Below are 16,246 nucleotides of genomic sequence, written 5' to 3'. Positions count from 1 at the left end.
TCAAGTCATAAAGAGCTGAACAGGACAGAAACTACTGCCTTACATTCATGCAGCAGCCAATAACATGACTCTAAATTCTTAAATTCCAGTCTAAAAAAAAACTGTTTGAAAGCATGATGAACATCTAAAGGAGATGTTGGACATCAGGCATGTTTTTGTTACATGCCTGATGTTCAAGGTAGCTAGTTTACCTTTATACAGTCTGGCTTCATTAAACCTAATAACCACAATCAGGCGAAACCTTCTCACAACACTGGTTTTCAACTCGATAAATAAAGGTTAGGGTCAACAGTATCATTCCTTCATATTTGTGCATGAGTAGATATGATTGTAAATCCCTTAAATGTATCCCTATTCTTAATGATCTTTATGATCCAGCCATGGTGATGTCAAACAGCCAAAAACTTACAGCGAGTAGTAAACAAACAGAGCCTTTTTTAATATCTGTGCACTGAGGTCTGCTCGAGCTTTGAGTGGTCAATAGACAGAGATTTTATAAATGTAGCTTGCTCAGGGTAGCAGGCTACTGTGCAGCATAAATGTCTGGATTTACCATGGCAACCACAAATCCTGCTTGTAATTAAATTGAGTAGAAATCACAACAACGGTCGCCTCAAGGTGCTTCTTATTGTTAGATAAAGACCCAACATTAATGCAGGCAAAACCCCGTCAATCAGACAGCCCTCTATGAGCAAGCACTTGGCGACAGTGGGAAGGAAAACCTCCCCTTTAACAGGAAGAAACCTCAAACAGAACCAGGCATCTGCCGTGGCCGGCTGTAGTGCAGGCCTCTGAAGTCTTGCACTGTTTGTTTCAGTTTTACAGTTTGGCTTTACCACCATCTTCGTGGCAGCTTTCCCTCTGGCCCCTCTCTTGGCGCTGATCAACAACATCATCGAGATCCGTTTAGACGCTTACAAGTTTGTCACACAGTGGCGACGCCCTCTGCCATCACAAGCCAAAGACATAGGTAAAGAGTAAAATGCAGTACGTTCCTTTATTACAGAAACACTTTCCTGTTTGTGGGGTGTCTTTGAAATCATTCTTTATTGGCAGGGATCTGGTATGGCATTTTGGAGGGCATCGGCATCTTGTCCGTCATCACCAACGCCTTTGTGATCGCCGTTACCTCGGACTTCATCCCCCGCCTTGTTTACGCCTACAAGTACGGACCCTGCGCTGGTCAGGGCCGAGCAGGGGAGGGGTGAGGGATGATTTCACAGTTTTTGCTTTAATTCTGTGTTGCTGCATGCTGCAGTTGGTAAAATCATTTCCCGTATGTGCCGCAGGTGCATGATGGGTTATGTCAACGCCAGTCTCTCAGTTTTCCGGGTGTCAGATTTTGAGAGGAGGTCGCACCCCAGGACGAATGGCTCGGAGCTGTTTGGAGAAGCCGTGAAGTACTGCAGGTGGTGTGAGAAGTGAAAAGCTGTTATTTTGAGGCAGCTGTAGAAAACAGAAACACTGTGGGAAGAGAAGTTTGTTTATTTTAAAAAGGCTTCAGCTAAAAGCACAGGGTCAACTATAAGATAATCCACTACTTTATTCACAATTCTGGTAACTGAGTGATCTTACTGAGATCCACATTGAACTGAAGTTACAGAACATCATTTTGGAAACGCCCCATTTTCTGCCAGTATCCCAATTTTCCTGCTCACTAATATGAGTACCGTAATTGTCGGGCTATAAGCCGCTACTTTTTGCACAAGCTTTGAACCCTGCGGCTTTTAGTCAGGTGCGGCTTTTCTATGGATTGTCCATGATTTTTGTCATATCGTAAGACGATTTGTTTTGTGTGTTCCGCTGTTGTACGGCACTACGTTGCCTGGCGGAAGGATTGGGGTTCAAGAGTGGTATGTTAGTCACATGTCCGTCTGCCAGGCAACGTAGTGCCGTACGAAGTAGCGCGAAAAACAAACTTCAAAGTAGCGGTACGCGTTCAGCGGGAGGCGTGGATGATGAGCGGCGATAAACTTGCGAAAAGCAAGTTATGCCCAACTCCACCGGTGGATTCTGACAGCGTGGAAAAGTGTGAAAACATCCACGATCACCAACGGATTTTGAAGGGCTGGACTGCTGCATGATGGAGAGGAGGACACCGCCACGGCCCTTCTGAGGGTGTTCGACTCTGACACTGACAACGAGGATTTCTTTGGTTTTGAAAGTGACAACGAAGGAGAGAAGCGGAGAGTGGATGACGAAGCCATCCTGAGCCTGTTTGTTTCCGACACTGGAGAAGAGGACTTTGGTGGTTTTAGAGCGCAGGAAGAAGAGAAAGATGGTGAATGACTGACTTTTCTTCTTGTTAAAGCCGTGTCACTGCACCTGAGCCTAAAAGGTAGTCCGAATCTATTTTTCTGGTGTGCTGTAGGCTACTGTTATGTACTACATGTGCAAATATGTACCCATAACTTGTTTTTCAAAATATTAATAAAAGTGATGTCTCCAAACAGCCATCTCTTTCCTGACAATTCCCTTTGTGCATATTCTCTTACATATGATAAGTCAACATTGAAACACCTGCGGCTTTTAGTCAGGTGCGGCTAATGTATGTACAAAACAGGATTTTCCCCGGATTTTAGCTTGTGCGGCTAATATTCAGGTGCGCTTTGTAGTCCGGGAAATACGGTAAATGAGTCATCAGTGTTTCTGTAGGATGAACTTTGACCTTTCTCTTTTTTCCCCTCCCCTTTTAGGTATCGTGACTACAGGGAGCCTCCAGATTCTGCAGAGCCTTACTCTTACACTCTGCAGTTCTGGCACGTCCTGGCAGCCCGGCTGGCCTTCATCATTGTTTTTGAGGTCAGTCTTTTGTAGTCACTGACAAATGACAGCAGGCTGCAGGCTGCCTTTGGAATTGGATTCCTTCTTATTATTTTGTCAACAGGTTTTCACCTTTCTCTTTTATTTATCAGGACCAACCAGCAGTGCTGTGAAAAAGTACTTGACTCCCTTCTTTCCCCCTTCAAACTAATTCTAATTTTATAGAAAGATAAAAAGAGTAAATGCAAATTTCAGTTTTTAAATTATGATTTCATTGATCAAAAAAGCTATCTTACCTCGACCTTAGTCTAGGTGAATTAGTTGTTGTGAACCATATTTTTTTTTTAGAAAAATTTGTTTTAGATTACGAGCCACACCCAGGAAGACCTGTTGAATCAAGAATTCACTTAAATAGAACCTGTCTGAGAAGCTGAAGAGGTCTAAGAGATCTCATAAAGGAGGAACATCATGACACGATCTAAAGAAACTCAAGAAGATCTGAGAGAACAGATGAGAGACAAAGTCATCGACACCGGGGTGGAAGGGTTACAAAGGCATTTCTAAGGCTGAGGGAGGTCGTTATTCACAAATGGAGAAAACTTGGAGCATTCACAGGAAAGTCCACCCTTCCAAAATTTCTCTATGAGTGCATCAGCAACTTATCAAGGAGGTTACAAGAGAACTGCAGACGTAAATTGTCCCTAAAGGTCAAAGGTCATGGCTCAAAAATAAGAAAGACACTGGGCAACAATGGCACCAGGGGAGAGTTGGTGGAGACAGCCACAGCTGACCAAAAAGAACATAAAGGCTCGTTTCACAATTGCCAGAAACTATCTTACATCTATTCTATTCAATTCAATTCAATTTTATTTATATAACGCCAAATCACAACAAAAGTCGCCTCAAGGCGCTTCATAGATACAGAGAAAAACCCAACAATCATATGACCCCCTATGAGCAAGCACTTTGGCGACAGTGGGAAGGAAAAACTCCCTTTTAACAGGAAGAAACCTCCGGCAGAACCAGGCTCAGGGAGGGGCGGGGCCATCTGCTGCAACCGGTTGGGGCGAGAGAAGAAAAACATCTGCCATAAAACTAACACAACATCATACAAGCAGGCAGACATGGTTGTAACAGTGTGGTGATCTGGGCCTACCTTGCTGCTTCAGGATTTGGACAACTTGCTGTAATTGGTGGAGCCATGAATTATGCTCTCTACCAGAAAATCCTGAAGGAGAATGTCAGGCCATCAGTTCATGTCCTGAAGCACAAGCTCACTTCTGCAGCAGGACGATGATCCCAAATACACCAGAGAGTCCACCTCTGAATGGCTAAAAATAACGAAACTTCAGGTTTTGGAGTGACTAGTCAAAGTCTGAACTTAAATCTTTGACCTTAAAAGGCCGTTCATGTCTGAAAACCCTCCAGTGTTGCTAAATTAAAACAGTTTTGCAAAGAGAATGCCTCAATTTCTCCACAATGAAGTGAAAGACTCATTGCCAGTTGGCACACTTGATTGCAGTTCTTGGGCGGCACAACCAGTTATGTTTAGATGGATTGTTTTCCCCTTAAAAATAATTTAAAATTGCATTTTGCATTTACTGGGGTTACTTTTGAATAATAATAAAAGTGTTCAATGATCTGAAACATGCAAGTGTTACAAATATGCAAAAAAGTAAGAAATCATGAAGGGGTTAAATACATTTTCATAGAACTGTATTTTTCTCAATATTTTTCTCAAATCTAAAAAAGCCTAATAGAGACATGGCTCTAGTGAATATTTTTAACCATGACCCATCAACTCAAATCATTTAGAGACTAAAGATTTGATGAATTGCAGAAAAGTGCAGCCACAGAAGCCCAGTCATGTTCTAACGTTGCTGTGACCAAAATAGAGTCATGCAATTTAAAAAAAACATGTTCTGCTTCCTGTGTTTGGCATTCTGAGCGACCTGTTCCAGCTTTCAGCGGCTGGAGGAGTGCACTCTTCTATTTTAGCTCACACGCTCTAAGTAACATTGCAACTAATCCAGATTTAGGAGGTGTAAAAAAAGCATTTTATAAATCCAGATTAGAGCTGCTCGGGTACAGTGTATTTATCAGAGAAGAGGCTCAAATAAACGTGTCACTCGGAAATTTTTTACCATCTTTCAAATCATTTGTTATGCTTTGTGAAGCATTTAACTGATAAAGAGCCAGTCTTTCCTATTAGGACATAACAATCAAAGAAGAAAAGCATTACTGCATCTTATCACTTCAAAGTTCTTAGCATAGTGGAGGTATAGCTCTGGGATTTCTGATAAAGTTCTGTGTTTTTGTAGCATATGGTCTTTGCCATCAAGACTCTGATCGCATACCTGATCCCCGACCTTCCCAAGGACCTGCGAGACAGAATGCGCAGGGAGAAATACTTGATCCAGGAGATGATGTATGAGGCTGAGTTGGAGAGACTGCAAAAGGAAAAAAACGAGAAGAAGAAGAAAGACAGGGTCCACCATAAGGAATGGCCCTGAACACACCAACAGGTACATGTAGAGAGATTTTCTTCAGCTCTATTAAGGCTGTATATCAAAAATGGCTACCACGATGTCATTTATTTGTTTGTGAAGACCAGCGTTGGGGTTGTTATTTAGGAAAAGTATTGCTTTATTACTTTTATTAAATGTAAGTATGTTACTGAATTACTCACCAGAAAGAGTAAAAATTTTTTACACTACTCGTTACATTACTTTCCAGTTACTCTGTAAAATGACCTGAAACACAGTGTCATGTAATTACTATTTAACAAACCTGAGGCTACAGTCCCACACATCAGCCCAAATCCCTATCCTAGTGAGGACAGGCCTACAATCTTTCTTTTAGTAGTTGCATATGAACACAAAGCAAAGAAACCTCAAAGGGGCTGCTGCAGTGATTCTACTTAAGTGGCATGAACAGGTGGAAACAGAGGCTTCAAGTCTGATGACTCATCATTTAACTAAGTGAAGATCAAGCCTATTAAAGATCAGCGTTTGGTTGCTGGGTTGGGGTCGGCATATACTCTGGGTTTTTGGCTAGCTTTGCCTTAGCATGCTGTCTGTGCAGACATGTGCAAAAAATAAAGTTGCTTTATCAGTAAAATGTGGCTTGTGGGCTTGTGTTAATTTTGTGAAATTAAAATAAAAGTGATGCACATAACTCCTCAAAGCTGATGCCGCTCCACCATTTTACTCCACCCAAATTCAGTTGATTGTAGTGCAAGTACACAAGACAAAAAAAAGTGTTCGATGTGGGGTGGTTTTTTTTCATTTCTGCTGCTGATAACTGAAGAACCTTTGTAACAGACGTAAAGAGATAATTGTAACTGCAATATAATTGCTGAATTTAGTATCATATTAACATATTACATTACAGTATTATGGACACATGTAATGTGATGAATCATATTACTTTGCATGCGTTGTATTAGTTACTGGTGTAATGTTTACTTTGTAATGCGTTACACCAGTACACTGGTGAAGACCCATGTTGATGGTTTAAAGTTATTAATTTGACCACTGCTGTTCTTTTAGCCGGTATTTAGTGCCTAAAATTAGAATACCATAAAGTGGATGGGCGACATATGCAGACATAAGTGTCTGCTAAGTCACACAGAGAGGTTTGATTTGTAGTGGCATTTACCGCTTTACTCACCACGTTCTCATCCCAACGCATAACATACCGGCGCATGTGACAGATCGTCGGTATGTTACGCATTCTGAGGCATGAGAGCCGAAAGGAATGAATCTATACATGTAAATGTGTTTTATGTTCTGATCATGAATCACTCTGGAAAACACTACGTGATAGGTTTAAGCTTATGGTTAAGGTTCTGGTTCAGGCTGGAAGCGAGGGCTGGAGCCTCTGCTCGAAGCGTGTGTTCCCACCACGAGCGGCATTCTGTTGGATTCAATTGAGAATCTGGAGCATCTCATAAGGACGCAGAAGGGTACCTCTCGTGTCACTATGAGACTCCTCGGGCTGTGAGAAATTGTCAGTATGTTGCGCGTTGGGAATGAGAACGTTCTGGCTTTACTACCTTTTAAAGATTTTTACCGCTAAGTTTTAAAAGTTTAAAAAGTCCGAGTTATTAAATACTTAGCGGTGTGACTCAGCTATAGAGACCAAAAGCCTTTTTTGTATAAGGCTGTAAGCGTCCCTGTTTCCGCTATGATGTTTTACCAAGGGGGTCTTTGGAGACAGTCTTGAGGAAATGCAGTATTTGGCATTAATGCATTAGCTTCCGTTTTCAGCTCTGGTAGTTGCCATTTACTCACAACTAGCATCTTCTTATGGGGACTACAAATTTCAGTCCACCAGAACAGCTGTTGCAGTCTTGTATTTACTCTAGCTAACTAGCAAATTGTGCTAACGTTTAGTTCTGACTGAAAATGTGAACTGATTGAAAGCCTGGTTTATGTTTTTTATCTATATCCAGTCTATCCACAGAAATTCAAAAGCCCATCTAATATCGACTTAATAAATGTACAGTTGTATGACCAGGAAATGAAAGTTCTTGTGTTTAATAAGTGTTATAGTCACTTTTAGTTGGCATTTTCTGTTACTGGACTAAAACCCAGACATTTAAATTCATTACAGAGTAAAGTTACTAAGCTACAGTTCAAGTTATTGCTCAAAAGATGACATTAAAAGCAGTTTTCTGCTGCCATGGATGAATGCCGTGTATATTCAGTACAAAGTGTATTCAAACTGCGATCCAAAAAAATGTAAATAAAGCTGTTTGTTTGAAATGTTTCTCGGTGTTTGCAAGCTTTACACGAGTGTCTCTTATTTCCAGGTAGTCAGCAGGTCTTTGGTTTTCACAGCACAGCAGAGGGAGAGTGCCGGGTTTCCTGCATGTACTGGACTCTCATCCCTTCCTCCTGCTATGTCAGACCAGCCCCTCCTGTTGGACAGTTTCTGAACTGCATCTAGCTCACCGTAACAGTGACTTTGGAGCCCATGTCTGCAAAACTAAGAGAAGTGCTCTGGAACATTTGGCAGTGGGATTTGCTACTTTTTCCCTTCCAGTTTGGACTCTCAGCAGGGTACATCTTCAGATCCTGAATGTAGATTTTAAGCAAGATGAAACTTTTCCACATTTTCTGTTTTAGATGAGAGGACCTACTCTCCTGAGCTTACTAGGTAACAAACCCTGTTTACATTTCTTCTTGCTAAGGGAGTTCACATTTTGCTTCACTGTAAATAAATGTATTTAAATGAATGTCAGGCTTATATGCTCTGCTATAGTGTAGTGCAAGAAAAATTAAGTAATGTAAAGACCTATTCTATCAAGGCTATGGCGCTGTCCACAGTTTGCCTATATTGGAAATGCTTTCCACTTGAATTTAGATTGATAACTGCAGTAATAAATATTATTTATTGTAAAGACATTTGACTTTCCCTTTCTTGATTATATCTTGAGTCAGTAGATGTTTTTTATTTAGACATTATTGTCATTAACACTGAAAAAAAACGTCATGGTAAGTTTAATGCATGGTTTAAAAGTACAGGGAGACAACTGTAAAAATTGAATATGGAAAATTCTTTCACTGCATCCAGCTTTTTTTTTTTAACGTATTTTTACTTTTTTTTCATAGCAGGTGAGTCAGCACTCACTAAAAAGTGAAAAAGGTGTATTTATTTAATTGAGTTCCTACTTCAAGGAAACAGACTCATATATATTTCTAGTTAATTAATTCCACAGTAAAACCACAGAGGCAAAAATGTCAACTTTCTTTAGAGGTGCAAACCAATACGAACCAATGGGATAAAAACAGTCAGCAATAATCAAATGGATAATAACTTTATTAATGAGTATTTACTCTCATACTTCTTCTACAATTGGTTCATTATTTTCTTAAAATATATTTCCCAATGAAAAGGTTAAAATAAAAGTGAACATGGTAAAGTAACTATTTTCTGCTACTTCATAGAGTACTTTTATTACCCCGCATTTGAGAGGAAGATATCAGACTTCAAGTTACTTTTTTTATTTTAACAGGAAGTAGAACTCTTGAAATTAAGAGTCTCTTTTCGAGAGTGCTCTGAGCCAAGACAAACAACATGAGGTTCACAACTCTGATTTTGACCCAGGACTCTCTTCCCATGTGGAAAAGCACTCACCACTGGGTCACATTAACGAACTGAGGTCGAAGTCATCACTGAGAGCCACTTCTGGCTGCTCCCCTGCCATACGGGGTCACCACCACAGGTAGCTCCACATGTTTGTTTTGACAGTTTCACACTTCCTGATGCATCACCAAAGGGGATTATTGTCCCCGGCTAGAAATGAAGTAACATTTCACTTTCCAGGCAAGTGTAAAAACCAGTACTTTTCTACTAACAGTACACAATCAGAAAATGTAATTTTTGGTTTTATTTGAATCGTTCTCCTGAGTCTTGGTAACCAGGGAACGAAGAAAATAATCATTCTAACATGTTTTGCTAAAAGTGAAACCAATGGCTGTAACTTTTTTGATTGGTTACTCTTTACAAAACTGTCACTGACTTTTCCAAAGTCTGCCATCTCAACCAGATATCGTTAAAATGGTGCCAGATCCAAGTAAATTTAGCACAGAGTCTTCTTTTTTATTCATTCTTTCTTGTATTAAGAAGAGCAACTTTATCTGTAATGGACTCTGTTTTGTAGGGTTGTATTGCTGTTTTTTAACATCACTTGCTCAAATCTTTCGTGACACCACCAGGTATTGAGTTCAGAGGTGTGAATTGTTGTGCATTTGAAATACTCTAATCCTGAGTAACGCCAGCATTTATCATCCCACACCAACAGAGGGAGTCAGAGCCTTAATTTGCAGTTCACATTTTGTTAACTGTGCAACCTCTTGCAATATTAATAATACCCCGATGAAGACAGAGCCATAGCTCAAAGCAAATTAATGAATTCCTATAAATTCCACGACAGCCTCTAGATTTGCACTCTTTTGTAGATCATACACAAAAATGAAGGAATCATTGCTATCATCAATAAGATGTTTTCCTAAGCCCAAACACATCTGTTTGTCAATGGTCTGTCACTATCTGGTCATTTTGAACATGCAAATAATCATAGATTAAAGAGCAGAGGATTGTCCTCCAGCATGGATTACTTTGGTGTGGTGGCCTTTGCGCAAGCTGCAATTTGATTATTAAAAGCAGGGGACAGAGGAGGCAAACTGTTTTGTTTCCTATTAAGGGGACTTTTCTCCCCTGTAAGAGGATTACCCCTGACACACGCTCAGGAGTTACATAAGGCTGTCAGAGGATAACATCTGACATTTCCTCATATCCTGTATTTTGGCAGTTCGGCACTCTGTGAAATCACTATAGTTGAAAGGTACGCATGCAGTGAAAAAGTAACAAGGCATATGTGGAAATTAGAATGCATCGCAGGGCAGAAAGAGCTAACCTCAGCATTTTCTCCTCTTACTGACAACATTTAAAAGAATCTCTGTGGTTTTCAGGTTATGTTGTTATAAAGCTCTGTATTCTCTGGATCTCAAATGGATCAAATGACTAAGTCTAACATGAAAGGTACTGCTTATTGTTTAGTGAAACCACAGAAAGTTGGTTGAAACCCTAAAGTTCCATTCACTCCTGTTCATTTAAGTGCCATTTTTAAATGCAGAATGCTGCTGTTTTGCTGTTTTTTTTAGCCAATAAACTCCCTGAGAGGAGGTCTCTGTGGCAAAACAGCCAGATTTTTGTCTGCAAAGGCGGTGGAGGAGACCAAAACAAAGATAAAAGGAGAGTTCACTCACTGGGCCCACGTCCTCATTTGAGGTTTGACAGCGTTTTAGTAGATAGAGGTGCATGGCTTAAACATGAATTGGCGAAGGCCTTGAAGGGGGCTGGCGGTGGCTCCCGGACCCCATCTCCAAAAAGTATTCTACTTACTTGCAAGCAGACAGAAACATAAATGCTTGTCAATACTGTGATTGTTGTGTGTGATGAATTTAATTGTTGGTAACGTGAAGGTCTTAGTCTCCTCATAGCTGCTTTAACAAGAGTCCCTGGGCTGTATTATTAGTCAAGGTAGCTTGGCTGATAAAAAAAAAATACAGAACATTGCAAACTTTCTTTAAGCATCTCACAGAGAGCTGACTTCAGACATTAAATGCTAGGAGTTGTATTCCCCCTAGCATTAAAGTAAATCAACAATTAGGAAAGCCAGACTTTGAAATTAATGCATTCATTATTGTGGCATCATGCCAGCTTCTGTGAGTAGCTGCATCAGCACCTAAACTTTTGTGGATAATTTTATTTTACTGCTGGCTCTAATTTGGTGGACTTGCACAGTGATTTACATACAAATTTAGAGGAAGAGGAAAAGACAGTCATTTGTTATAATGGCTAGTCAGTTCCCTGTTCCATTTAAGCACTGTGGTGTGTAACCACAACCGGTGGGCAGCCTGCTGAAACATTGCTACATCTAGTTCACAGCCCCCCTGCTACCTCCTCCACTACACACCCTGTTCTCCACATATCCTCACTGCTTCAGTGATTTTGACTTCTTCCCCCCAAAAGGAATTCTCTCGCTCTCTCTCTTTTTCTCTATCTCTCTCTCTCACACACACATACACACACACCCAAGGTTCTGAGGACCTGCAGCTAGCCAGGAGTCTGTGATCCTAAGTCGTCACATTTACAACCCGAGTCAGCATGAAGCCATTGCTGTGTGGTGGAAAATATCTTGCCTGGATCCTGTACCAAAGTTGACACCATAAGTATCAGGCGGTTGCCTTCACACCACATATGATGCAAACATTTGATTATCTGCAGAGATCCCGAAGGAACAGCTGCACGTTGAGGATGGCCTTCTTTGATTTCTTAAGTGCATTTAATACAATTCAGCTGCTGCTGCGGAGAGAGAGAGAAGCAACAGGAAATGTCAAGGAACATGCCCACCATCCCATGGATCATTGACTACCAGACAGACAGGCTGGCTATGTGTTGTAGAGAAGCTCTTCAGGGAACTGTGCTTACTCCATTCCTGTTCACCTGGTTGAATTACTGAGTGATGGACAGGAGGACGAGTGCAGGGCACTAGTAGAGGATTTTGTGTAGTGGTCTGGAAGAAATCAACTTCAGAAGGAAAAGGATGATGTCTACACTGTCCATGTCTGGGTTCTGTTTCTTAAGTAAACTGAGATGCTTCAGTGTCTGCAGTGATGGAGATTTTCTATCACTAGTGCTGGTGAGTAAAGTGTGCTTTGCTGTGGTCTGCCAGGGGGAGCAGCATTGGACGTAGTGACACTAAAGACTAAAGACTGAAATTCAATATTTTTGATTCTTGGTAGAGAGGTCCCTGAACTGTTATCCCTCATGGATCGTCCTGACCACCCTGTGCACCATTTACAGGCGAGAACACCTAATTAATGAATTAATAATGAGAAAGTATTATATAAAATATGTAATACATTAGTATTAATAATAAATATTTTTTAAATCTTTTATAAAACTTTTATAAAAGTTCATTTATACAGCTAATTGTTGTTGTTGTTACAAAATAATTTTTGAAATATGGGATAAATAACATATTTCTTATTCTTCTTATTATGAAACTTGCGGGATGAAATCAAATGCACATACAAAATAAAGCTCACAGCTTCATCATGGCTTCAGGTACAGATTCCTTTACAAATTCTTTCTCATGTGTAATATTTGCATCGATCAGTGGCTTAAGCAGAAGGCCAGGTGGCTGGCAGCACATGTTTTCTCCCCCTCATAATGTAGACAAATCTCGCCGTGTGCCAGAAACCCGCCTTCTTTAAATGTCAAGGCTCCAGCTGCTTACTCTGTACACAGTTAACGAGCACCTCTTGGAAGCTGCCTGGCAGACTGTTTCCACACACTCAAGCCTTAGACAGCAAGTCCCTGAAGTGACATCCCAGATCATCACAGCAAATACCAGGAAACCAAAAAAAAGAAAAGGTAACTGAACACTCCTCACTCCTGCTGCTTTGCGGTGTGGTTGCCACAGCGACACAGCTGACATGTCCATCTCTATTTTCCTCCATCTACTATTCTTCACGCTGTTTCTCCTCCACACACAAACTCACGTTCTCATATTCTTGGAGTCTACTACTGACTACAAAATAATTTCCCCCAGGGATCAATAAAGTATTCTGATTCTGATTCTGATTCTGATAGTAAAACACTGAAAGTAGAGCTTTTATTTCTCTTTGAAAACACGGGCACATGTCCGAGGCATTTCAGTCAACCATCTTCCTTTTGGTTTGGGCCATGCTGGTAACAGTGCAAAATCAGTGTGAATGTCACTTCAGTTTCAACTAACAGCAGCATTTCAGGCAAGCTGGAGACAGGAAATAGAAGACTGACTGAGACTATTGTAAAGTGAAGTGCAGTATCTCAAGCAGGAGGACATTAGAGCATGAATAACAATTTCACAATCTCTCACAGAAAGGAAATGCTTAATTTTTGATATGAAGTAGAGATGATGCATTGAGTATTTATTCTTTAGTCACCTTTCTTACTCAAATATGTTGGTAGACCTCTCTGCACTGAATCATACCTGTTATTAATCTCTGTCTCTCTTCCACAGCATGTCTTTTATCATGTCTTCCTTCTCTGACCCCAACCGGTCGCAGCAGATGGCCCCGCCCCTCCCTGAGCCTGATTCTGCTGGAGGCTTCTTCCTGTTAAAAGGGAGTTTTTCCTTCCCACTGTCACCAAAGTGCTTGCTCATTAGGGGGTCATATTGTTGGGTTTTTCTCTGTATGTATTATTGTAGGGTCTACCTTACAATATAAAGCACTTTGAGGTGACTATTGTTGTGATTTGGTGCCATATAAATAAAATTGAATTGAATTGAATAGGGCAGCACGGTGGCACGGTGGTTAGCACTGTTGCCGCACAGCAAGAAGGTCCTGAGTTCAATTCCACCATCAGGCCGGGGTCTTTCTGTGTGGAGTTTGCATGTTCTCCCCGTGTTTGCGTGGGTTCTCTCCGGGTACTCCGGCTTCCTCCCACCGTCCAAAGACATGCAGCTTGTGGGGATAGGTTAATTGGATAATTCAAATTGCCACTAGGTGTGAATGTGCGAGTGAATCTGAGTGTGAATGGTTGTCTGTCCCTAGCCCTGCGACTGGCGACCTGTCCAGGGTGTACCCCGCCTCTCGCCCTATGACAGCTGGGATAGGCTCCAGCGCCCCCCGCGACCCTGAAAAGGATAAGCGGTAGCGAATGGATGGATGGATGGATGAATTGAATAGAAAAACAGTTTTTAACCACTGAGTCAATTTACTCGTCGAACTTAAAGCCAGAGTCAAATATTACACAAAAGGGCTTCAAATGGGTGGAGAGAGGCTTTGAAGGAATTATTATAACACGATCAGTTGAAAGGTGGGTCGTTACAGGAAAGACATAGCAGCGCTTGAAAAATGAAAACTATCAAAAATGAACTGTTCATGCCCACTGACATTGACTGCAGTTCAAAACTGACAAAGTGAAATGCTGATGTAAACTGAAGACACCTTTGTTTTCTCAGCTTGTTTTCTCGCCTGACTGAGACGGCTGAATGTTGTCTCTGGGGTTAGCCCAGGGCCCTTTAGGTGTACTAATGATTAGAGAGCAGAGAGGGCAGTGAGGAGGATGGGAGTTCATAAGAGTCAGGCAAGTTTGGTGTGACAGCTAAAGTTTGGCTGAAACTGGCTCACGCAACAGACAAAATTCCCAAATAAAACAGAAAATTCACTAAAGAATGAGCAGAAAAAGAAAAGAATGAAGGCGTTGCTATCAAAGTCAAAGTCCAGACCTTAAACCTGATTGAAATTCTTTAGCAAGATCTTGACAAAACTGTACATACCCTTAATTAACTGAAAGTCATAAAGAACAGTATGCTGACATTCCTCAAGTTATTGCTGCTGAAGGTGGTTCTATAAGATACTGAGTGAATGAGCTTCCCCGGCCTCAACAGAGTGCTGTGAAAACTTTCACATGACTGTAGGAATGGGACAAATGTGAAATGGCCTTACCAATGTGCCTGTTAGAAACAATTCAACAAGCACTGGATAATTTTCAGGTGAGCAAGCAGTTTCCCATTTTCCACATTAAAGCGCTCTTACTCTTTCACTGCCATGTGAAAGAAAGAGAAAAACAGGACTACCCTTTTCAAAAATAGTGTAAGATCACATCACTGATGTGAGAAGCTGTTTGTGACTCAGCAGGTGTTAAAATGATCTGGATGGAAAATAACATCATTGTAGTAATAAAATCAGTTAAGAGAGCTCAAACACATGACACAACTGAGTGGCTTAATGAAAAAACTTTAGATTATTTCACAATACCAAGAGTTCTCTAAAGGTCAAAAGCAGAATCTCAGGTCAGTAAGTCATGTCTGTGATTGTTAGAAGAGTCTTTCCTGTTATTTCTCTGCTTTCTGTCTTCCTTTCTTAAACATGGGTCAGCTCCTACACTCCAGATTTCCAAGACAGGGTTTCTTTTCCAGAAAACACATGAGAGACAGAGTCAGGTAAGAACATCCAGCAGGCACAGCTAATGGGAAGAGGAGGTGGAGACAAGCAGGCAAGTCCATCAAAAAGTAGAACTGAAAACAGCAAAAGCGACGCATGAGTAACGTTCTGGTGAAAGCCTGACTGAAATGGTACCACTGAATGGTAAACAGGTGCACCTGCCTGGGATGCAAACTGATGGGAGAGAGAAAAGGAGATCAAAAGAGGAGGAAAGGGAGACTGAAAGCAGGTCTGCAATGGAGGACATGGAGACCATGATAATTGCCTTGATATAAAAATATTTATTATCGTTTTCCCGCTAAATGTCGAGATCTGGGCACAGGTAGAGCTCCTAGTCAAAGTACAACAGTTGTGATGGTCCCAGACTCCACTAGGACACTCCACAGTGTCCAAACTCTCTCAAATCCAAACAAAGACTGTTCACCACTCTCCCGTCCCCAGGCAGACCTGAGCACAGGGAAACAGCTCTTTCACAGGTAAGTGGAAACATTAACTTAAGGCTTGGAGCCTGGCTGCACTAACTGATGCAAGACAATGATCCAGTGAGGACTGAACAGGACATCAGGAACAGGTCTGTGATTAAACCAGGTGTTTGGAGGCAAAAGGAGAGTCCTGCTTTTGCTAAACACACATCTACATACAAATGAGTTGGAGAGAGAGAACGTCACAAGAGGAGAGGACTGTGACAAAAAATGCTTTAACTTTGACTTTGGTCAGGTGAAATAAGACACTTTTACATATAAATATTGTGATTAAGCCCAGGTCTGTCTCTTTATATTGTGATTGGTTGGCAGCCAGAACCGAAGAGATGGGCAAATAGGGACAGAGACTGAGAAAACTAAAGCAAGTACAAGTACAGCAGAACTTATAGTATACAGACCTAGGAAGAATCCCAGAGAAGTTTCTGATACTAAAAAAAATGTAGTTAATTTTTAAAAATCCTTTAAAAGTTCTTCAAGCTGAGAACATCT

The 16,246-nt window shown here is 41.0% G+C and overlaps 1 protein-coding gene across 5 annotated transcripts in view; it reads left to right on the top strand.

Annotated features, from left to right (window-relative positions):
- LOC309692445 (anoctamin-4-like) overlaps positions 1-8,142 on the top strand; it is a 54,478-nt gene extending 46,336 nt beyond the window's left edge. For all 5 annotated transcript variants that reach the window (XM_082510936.1, XM_082510940.1, XM_082510939.1 and 2 more), the window contains 6 exons: positions 818-970; positions 1,057-1,204; positions 1,290-1,409; positions 2,697-2,802; positions 5,085-5,288; positions 7,580-8,142. In XM_082510936.1, coding sequence (XP_082367062.1) covers positions 818-970; positions 1,057-1,204; positions 1,290-1,409; positions 2,697-2,802; positions 5,085-5,276 — 719 coding nt within the window. In that variant the 3' untranslated portion in view covers positions 5,277-5,288; positions 7,580-8,142. The remainder of the gene's footprint in view (positions 1-817; positions 971-1,056; positions 1,205-1,289; positions 1,410-2,696; positions 2,803-5,084; positions 5,289-7,579) is intronic.
- The last annotated feature ends 8,104 nt before the right edge of the window (positions 8,143-16,246 follow it).

This window comes from Aulonocara stuartgranti, assembly GCF_965226115.1.
Source record: "Aulonocara stuartgranti genome assembly, chromosome: 17".
Taxonomy (NCBI): Eukaryota; Metazoa; Chordata; class Actinopteri; order Cichliformes; family Cichlidae; genus Aulonocara; species Aulonocara stuartgranti.
The sequence above is the reverse complement of the archived record's forward strand: the minus strand, read 5'-3'. Positions and strand labels throughout refer to the sequence as shown.